The 9,279-nt window shown below is 35.8% G+C and overlaps 1 protein-coding gene across 2 annotated transcripts; it reads right to left on the reverse strand.

The window, feature by feature from the left end:
* Window positions 1-1,120: 1,120 nt before the first annotated feature.
* Window positions 1,121-3,170, reverse strand: LOC113499652. 2 transcript variants are annotated; one of them, XM_026880191.1, is made up of 2 exons: window positions 2,970-3,170; window positions 1,121-2,577 (listed from the first exon to the last, which is right to left on the reverse strand). In XM_026880191.1, the coding sequence occupies exon 2, from the start codon at window positions 2,570-2,572 to the stop codon at window positions 1,238-1,240; it is 1,335 nt and encodes a 444-aa protein (XP_026735992.1). In that variant the 5' UTR covers window positions 2,573-2,577; window positions 2,970-3,170; the 3' UTR covers window positions 1,121-1,237. The 2 variants fall into 2 exon arrangements, with proteins under 2 accessions (XP_026735992.1, XP_026735991.1); XM_026880190.1 differs by having other exon boundaries at window positions 1,121-2,705.
* Window positions 3,171-9,279: the final 6,109 nt, after the last annotated feature.

Here is a 9,279-nt window from a genome sequence, read left to right on the forward strand (position 1 = left end):
CATTATTGTAAAAAACGTATTATTAGTGTTATTACGATTGTTTCAACTCGATCTTGGTGTGATAACGTTTGGGATGATCATGTAATGGACGCGTTTATGACTGACGTTTTCACGGTTGAGGAAAATATGTAATTGAACTAGGTTTACAACTTAGTTATAAAAACTTAGAGTTGTTAGAGGTGTTTAGCTGAACATTGTTATATCTTAGAACAATAATCAAGCATCTAGATCTACAAGAACGTACCTGCTATTGATGAAAAAATGTTAATTCAATCACGATTTCAGGATGGAATTTCAGACAATCTTGTCTAAAATCAGCAATATAGTGCCTTACGTAATGCATATCCTCTTACTAACTTAAAAACATAAAATTATTCTTTAAAGCAGTTCCCACACTAAGGACTTTAATCCTTGTGTTGCGGGGTGGTTTATATGCACAAGGCACCCGAACTCAGGACAAGCACCCGTGGATGAAACAAATGCTTGTCCCACAAGGGGATCGAACCCGCGACACGTCTAACACAGTCGGTTTGGCTTGGTGACCTATACCACTTGGCTATCCCTGCAGTCGAAAATAACAGAGTACCTAAGGGATTCTAAGGTACTAATTAGCTTATAATGTGCCTATTAACTTCCAAAGCTCTAAAACAAACTTTACTTCGTTTTAATCCATAATAATGGCCTCACGATGATCTCACCCTATAATTGTTTTGTCCTCATTAGCCTTGGGTGCGAAGTAAAAAGAGAAAGTGTACTAAATGAATCATTATGTTTCTTTTTGTCCACCAAACTTATTACCTGCACAAAGGGGAAAGTTGAGTGTCAAAGATGCTATCGTTGAAGTGTTAAATGTTTTAAGTTTAGTAGTTGTTTAAATACTTGCGTATTTACTGAGACTGGACGAGAATCAAATTTAAACATGACAAGATGTAAGGAATCTAGATACAATACAAGATAGAGTATTGTTACTTGCGTAGTTTGTTATAATTCTAAATGTACGTGACTGTTTTAGCAGTCACCGAGTGACGACTGAGTGAATAGATGAGAGTAGGAGTTATTTTTAAGTAAAAATGACTAAGCTAAAATGTGTTGAAATAAAACATGAAACATTTTTTTGATTTTTTAATGTTTTGTCTGTCATTTTATTATTTCTTATTACTAACTATATTAATTTTTAACGACAACCTAACCTACTCAAATCACTGTTTTTCCCATCATAAATTTACTTCTAACGAAACTAATAATAGTCTTTGCAGCAAGGCTTCTTACATGGCTTGTAGCTACCATCAGTGCAGAGGTAAGACCGAACCTTTTTGGCTAACGGGCAGTCGAGTCTACCGCAGGGGCCATGGACATCACGCTTGTTCACAAACTGACCATGCTGGTATTTGCCCTTGATCACCTCGCCAGGAATAAACTGGTGCTGACTTCCCCTATACTCCATTCGTTTCGGACAATTAGTACCACCGCAAGGCCCCTTCGGGAAGCCCATGGAAAGGATTGCCAGCTCACTTTGTGTAAACGGAGCGACAAAGTCCTCATAAACCACGACTTCCTCAACAGGCTTTATGGGTTCTCTAGTAATATCGGGGGCACTGAAAAAGTATGCTACTGGGGGAACTGCGTCGATCGTTGTTCCATCCCAATGCCTTACCACTTCAATATCTTTAAGTTTCAGATCATCGATAAGATATTTCCTCCCGGGTATTCTTTCCATCTCTGGTAACGACACGAAGCTACTTATCACCTTGTTCCCCAAACATGTCAGCCGAATGTAAAATTCGATTTCCCCTGAGGCTTTCAAATCCTCTTCGCATTGCAATGGTCGAACCATCTCGACTGTGTTGGTCACCATTTCTGGTTTACTTGTATCCCTGAATTCGGCTTGGTCATAGTTTATGGGATTCAGTTCCTCTGCCTTCTGTAAACACTCGAAGAATGATTCATGCCATTCAACGTTACAGAAGCCAATACAGCCCATGTCCTGATCTCTGTTCCACACTGTGATGTAAATTGGTGTTTTTCTTAACATTTCCTCTAATTTAGAAGGTCTTGAAAGGAACATCACTGAGTTTCCTACACCAAAGTAAGGCGGTTGTGGTAATGGTTCCGACGGTAGCACGAGCTTAATAGGTGGTATACCACCACCCTTTTTACCCTTCTTCCCTTTCTTTGGTTTCGCTTTTTTACCTTTACCTTTTTTTCCTTTTTTAGGGGGAGGAGGGGGAGGTGGAGGTGGAACAAAGTTATCATGTGCTACGTAGAAATCAAAGAGTGGCAGACAATTCATCTGCATCGTGCAAGTTTGCATGAATTTCATTTCTTCTTCTGATGGTCCCGGTGGTTCCTTTCCTTTTTTTCCCTTCTTACCTTTTTTGCCCTTAGGTTTTTTTGGCTTCTTAGCCTTTTTGCCCTTTTTTCCTTTCATAGCAGCTTCGAGGGCAGCAAGTCGTTCCGCTTCCCTCCTTCTCTCCTCCTCCTCCTGTTGTATTTCCCATTCATCCTTGACGTATGGTTCTATTTTCAGTATGATTTTTTTGACGAATACTTCGATCATGAAGATCTGCTCCATTGTGGCTAATGTCAAAAATTATTTATATTTATTTACTTCTATAAACTTAAGTGGAGGTTAGGCTCCATAAATCAAACTGTTTTACGAGTACGTTTCGAAGCTACCGGGCGTGAGATTGATACGACTCACATGTCTGCAAAGATGTCACAGAATTTTGTTAAGAAAATCAGCGTAATTTATCGTGCTTTAGATAAACACTAGTCTCTCTCACATCTATTCAAAATAGAATTCATACTTGTATATCCGAAAAAGGACTCCTTGCAAGAAAGTAGAGCCTTACACACTCTCTTGCATCCCATACGCTTTACAAAATATAATAACAGACCTAACTAGAAGCAGTCCAGCGAAGTCCTGCTCTCAAACTATAACAAAACCTAAAGAGCAATGATCTACTTACATTTAGTTTTATCTCCCTTTTCGGAATGGCAACAATATATTTTTCCATAAAACGATGTCAAATGGGTACATCTCGGTTTTGTGGTGTTATGACACTGTTAATTTTTGCACATAATTCTTGATGTTTTTTTAAGGATTGGGTTTTAAAATGGGCACTTGATGATTTTACGTTCCGACCATACTGATTTGTGAAAAAATGACATATTGTGTCAAAACATGATCGGAATGTTATTTTTTATTGGGATGACATTGATTGAAAGAGTTTTTATACATTTTCTATTTCATTATGGTAACAGTAATTTCTTATATATTCATTTATTTAGATACTAGGTGTAGCCCGCGACTTCCCCGCGACGTCCCCGCGACCCACGGGGACGTCGCGACGTCCCCGTGGGTAGAAGACATAAGTTATGATTTATACCTGCCCTGTTTGTTTCACATTTTTCAGTGTATTTTCGCTCCTATTAGTCGCAGCGTGATGGTTTATAGCTTAAAGCCTTCCTCGATGAATGGTATATTCAATACAAAAAGAATTTTTCAATTTGGACCAGTAGTTCCTAAGATTAGCGCGTTCAAACAAACAAACAAACTCTTCAGCTTTATATATTAGTATAGATAGATATTCAAACAGTTTTTGTTACAGATTATCCGATCAACTCTTTAAAGATTTTTGCCAAAACAGATCTGATGGACATGAATAAGGCATATCGAAAACTAAACAAAATAAAAATGCAATACAACAAACCAAAGTAATGCAAAACACCAAATCTACATAACCAGAGCCCAACTCCTAAACATTTTAGCTCAAACCAATAATAAATAATAAACTTTCGATACAATAAAGATCCTTAGTAAAGAGATACAAAAAACATGGGCGAGTAGTTAGAGTTCACGTCTCGGGGTCACGTTTACGCACGGGGGTAAGGGAGGGGCGTGGGGAGGGGTGCGCGAGCGCAAGACAAGTCTGTTTGACGCAGAGTATGATGGGACTGGATAGGAAATTTATGTTTTGGTAGATTTTTTTTTTATGTGCGAGGTGGGTTATACGGTTGGTCCCAATCTTGATGGTTATATCCTTATAGTTTTGTTTTTTAATGGATTCAATACATTACCCCTTTTTAATTAAAATCAAATCTTGTTTTTTTTTTGACAATAAAGTGTCCTTTCTATCCGACTTCAAGTACGAGGAGGTTCTCGATTCATAAATGTTTTTTAAATACAAGACTAAATTTCAATTTTAGTATTACTTATTTACCTTCCATATGATATGGAACGCGTCACAGTTTCATAGTGCAGTCAACTAATCGATATTGAACATAAGCAATTGTATGAATTTTGTGGAATCACTAGACAAATGACTCAAAACCTTCAACGTAATAAACTTGGTTCGATATAATTGCTTTCTTCGTAATGTCCACTCATTGGACGTTGACTATGAAAAGTTAACGATGCAACCAAATAGTACAAATGCAAAAAGAAATTTATAATACTTATACTGGGTTTTTAAACTTCCGTTCCTTACGTAAATAATTTATTCAATATTTTAAAATTATGTTTCTTTCATGAAACCTCCTTGCTTCAATTACTATTCTAGAGAACTTTTCGAAAAAAAAAACGATAAATTGCTAAGCCTTTTCATTTGTTATGTTGGACTCAACTTCCAGTCAAAGACTTCTAATATGATACTTAAAAATCTCCAAATATTTTCTTTCCCTTTCACGAAAAATATCTTATCACATTAATTTCTTCCTTATCCAACCGCAGCACAATCTAAGACATGCGCACGAGCACACTCTGTCTCGCTCGCACGTCGATATTTAAATTTAGAACCGCGTTTGTACGTTATACGATTCGCAATGTACACAGCAGTTTGATGCGGCCGACGTTCTGTCGTAAATCGTTTAGATTTACTCGTAACGTCACAAATATCGTTAAAGATGGCCCTGTATCGTTAAATATTCGATTCGAATCGATGTTATGTTTCGAATTTTAGAGGATTATTTGGATATATGCATGTGTGCGTTTTCATGTGTATTTGTCACGTGCTGTTAGTATTTTTTTTAATGTTTCTATATGCTTGCTTTAATTTGACGATTTACACAATATATGGTATGATACCTGAATTACACTTGATACTTTCAATAAACGTAGGTTCTATATATGCTAGCAGTGAGTGTCTTCAAGCTAATACAATGATGATGAGTGAGTTGATACAATAAGTTTATATAAATTATGATACTAAAAATTTGAAAGTTTAATTATACATTAAGACTCGTAAATTTCCAATTATTATTGCGTTTGATTGGCAGTAGTACCTATTCATTACTAAATGCTACATTTTATGCTAACTGAAATTCAATTCAAAAATTAGGACACCGAAATAATCCAAAACAATATAATGAAGATAAAATCAATATAATACAAATAATTGATACTTACAAACGAACTAAATAAGATCTTAAAGCTTGATAGACAACCAGACCACCTAGTCCGATCAGAATCTAAGATATAGACAAACTGCGACCATGTTAGACCAACTCCATTTGTCGCATGACCCTTATCACATTAACATAAGGTTCAAATTGACATGGCAATGTCTTGAAATAAAACAACTTTGCTACGGTGATCTTGCAAAGAGATCGCTTAATTCAGTGGCACGTTTGGCTTATAAGGGAATGGCTTGTGTGGTCTATTTCCCCTTGAAATGGCCAATGGTTTGGAAACTAGCCCTAAATTATGCTAAACTACGCTACAATGTCTAACTTCCTACCTAAGCAAATTGCCTTGGCTATACAAAATTTGATACCCCAAATAAATGGTATACTTATGCATCTAGTGTAAAAGATTCTGATTAATAGTTATTAGATTAGTTTCGCTCAAATTATGCCAAACCATTTGAGTCAAACAGTGTCTTTTTGACCTTATTTACAGGTCTCAAGGTTCTGTCAATGTGGTGGCTAAAATACAGCCTATTATATCTCGAAAAATAAGTGGAAAAGGCTTGATTCTGAACTAGTGAATTCTACGCCTAGCAGTAGGTACTACATTGTAAGACCCTAACTGCTTAACATATCTATTTCTCCTTGACTGTATAAGCAAAAAAGGGAAAACCAAAAACTACTGCATCTTTAAATACAAAACTCCTCAAAAATCAGTTACGTTGCCATGACAACAAAAAACAACCATCTCACTCTACTCCATAAAATGAAAACGTAAATATAATATTGTGTTTATAAAATTTTCCGTTTGGTAGTAGTATCGGGCAGGGGGGGGGCGGTGAGGTGCGACGCGGGGGGGTCGTTAGCCCTCAGAACCGGTAGCGTGTGCGCATCGTGCAGCTGCGCTTGCGCACGGTAAGGCTGTGTTTAAAATGGAATATTGGATGGGTGAACTGTAAAATGATTTTGTGGAAATGATGGTTGTTATTAATATTGAGGATCAGTTTATATTTTTGTGTTTAAAAAGATGGGTTATTAGAAATTTTAATATGATAATAGGCTTAAACTTCAAATTTCATAGAACAGTTTTTTTTCAATATCGATGCAGTTCAGCCTTCGGCGAAATTTTTCACTTCTTCACCGGATAAAAAAGACTCCTATTTTATTTTTATCTAAAACCTTATTTTAAAGTTGATTTAGTCCCTTTCGCTGTAACGCAGTACAGTTTTCGCAGTACAGTTGTTTAAATATATCCAGTTATCTAATCATTTAATATACATAAGTAAGCAACCAACTTGGGGACTCTCAAACGTTTCCTGTAAGTTCCTAATATGCTTTTCCACAATTATCCAAATACAAAGTTTCACAATCACGTCACTTACGTTACAGAGCAAAAACATCGAATTAACTACCTGCACTTCTGAAATTTAAAATGAAAAACCAAAAAAGGGCGGATGTGGTAATGTTTCAAATAACAAATACACCACAATTCTCAGTATATGATTCACTACATTTCAACATAAGTACTAGTAGAATGTGTCACTAAATTTGCTTTAATATTTAATGTAGAACACGTCAAGGTTAGTTTTCAGACTTTCAGTCCATCGATTTGTGTTGGCAGAAAGGTAATTTGGACGTACAAGTTTAATGAAATAACATGACTTAGTAGTGGGTCTTGGTGACACACTATGCACTACGAAAGTTGTATAACTTTGATTTTTCTTTTGTTAATAATAATTAAAAAATTCTGTAGTAAACAACCTTAAAAGGTAGCTGACCGACATGAGCTGAGCCGAAGAGGAGGCACAGTGGGGGAGGAGGCCGTGTGTTGTGGCACAGCTTGGGGAGGCTTTTGTCCAGCATTGGACCTAGATAGGTTGATAGGCTCGATAGCCTGTTTTATAGAAAAGTGCATAATAAACTTAAAAACTTGGTCAGGGTTTTAGTTTACACGGTGTGCTTTATAGAGGTTTGGCTCAAAGTAAATTATTTGTAACGACTAGTTTCGCCATAGTAGAAAATGGTGGTATCCGGGTTTGACTCGTGACGATGAGAATTTTGTAGGTACGAATAGGCTAAAGATAAACAAAATTGGTTGGTTCACATTTTCCAAAAGCCAAATACTTATATCCTTATAAAGAAAAAAACGACCTTTCAAATAAGTCTTCCTACAGTTATCCAGTATAAAACTCATTATGAACTCACCCTAACCAATCATCTCGCTTATACAAGTATTATAGAGGCACAGCGTACGTGCAACTTACACTATTCTAATAACACAACCATAATTATTGTATATAGGCTATACAAATGTATAGTATACTAGATGTTGCCCGCGACTTCGTCCGCGTGGTTAGAAAATATAAGTTATAATTTATACCTGCCTTCCATCTATCTTGTAGGATTCAGTCAGCGTTTGCAATGTCAGCGGAAAAAATGTGTTTTTTACGACCTCACATTAGAAACCTCAAAAATTGTAGCCTATGTGTTATTCTGATGTATAAGCTGTGGTAAAGTTTCATTCAAATCCATTCAGTAGTTTTTACGTGAAAGAGTAACAAACATCCATACATCCATACTTACAAACTTTCGCCTTTATAATAGTAGTAGGATATATATGTATTTATACAATATAGTAATGAGGTCGATCTCTTGATTGTGAGCGTTTATCAGTAAATGGATGCGTTTTTATGAGTATTTGAACTTTGATAGACATTATTTTGGTAGTTTTTAGCCGACTGCGTCAGAAACAGGATTATGTGTTTAGTTCAGATGATTCGATATTGTGTTAACGTGGTTCTGTGCAAAGGGCAAATTTGAGACTAATAAACCGATTAATGGAATCTCATTTGAGTAAGTACAATCTGAGTAGAATGGTAGATGTTACCACTTACTATGCGTGACGTGCCACGGGTTCGAACCCCGTGTAGTGCAATCATTTATGATCCACGAATATTTGGTTTAAGTTTGGATGTTTTGTGCATTGGGCTTGTATGTTTGTAAAACCCCGCGACACAAGGAAAATAATACCTTTCAATTTAAAGAGAAAATGCCTCAATCCTAAGATTGAATTCTTGAGTAGTCGACACAAATGGAAGGGAAATTATAAATCATTTATCTTTAGGAAGCAGCCTTCGAAAGATTGCTCTGTCATTACTACAAGTGCTATACATCAAATGTGTGTGTATTATGACGTAAAATCAATTCGCTTGTACAGTCGGAAGACTAGGGTAATTTATTTTAAAAGCGTTTTGAAAGTATCGCATGTTAAAGAGGCTTCTTTCCATTTTTAGGGTTATTAAATTGATATATTGTTGATAAAGAACATATTCTTGTTATCAAAAAAGATACTGTTGTTATCAAATCTGGTCTAAAATAATTAAATAGCAATATTTTTATCTAGGATAATTTAGTGGGAATCGAACCCCGAACCGAACTCTTTTATAGCAGTCAGGGTCATTCCACTAGACCAAAAAGCCAGTCGAAACTCTTGAAGTTATCACATAAATGAAGAAAATAATTGAGGTACCAATAATTTATTATTTATTTATTTATCTTTAAACAAAAAGGTAGGTAACTTATTAACTAAGCCCCACAAAACCGTTGCAATAATTATCGATGTTAGCCTATATAAACATATATAGTTATAACCATGTTTAGTTAGTTACACTTATAACACTTGTGTGTAATCGTATGGATGTCGGGTGCAGTGTATTTATTTTTATATTACTCCAGTTTTAATTCCGATAGAGAACGAATAAATATAGCTGGTTAGCGCAAACTATTTATAACTTGCAACAGGTGTACAATTATTATTCCGCAAGTACAAGAAAAGACCTAGCACTTGTTTAGTTGAATTATAATGATTATAGA

Source organism: Trichoplusia ni, chromosome 12, assembly GCF_003590095.1.
Source record: "Trichoplusia ni isolate ovarian cell line Hi5 chromosome 12, tn1, whole genome shotgun sequence".
NCBI classification, from domain to species: Eukaryota; Metazoa; Arthropoda; class Insecta; order Lepidoptera; family Noctuidae; genus Trichoplusia; species Trichoplusia ni.

Excerpts from the sequence above, each read along its gene's own strand:
- LOC113499652 (XM_026880191.1), bottom strand. The coding sequence starts at position 2,572 with ATGGAGCAGATCTTCATGATCGAAGTATTCGTCAAAAAAATCATACTG.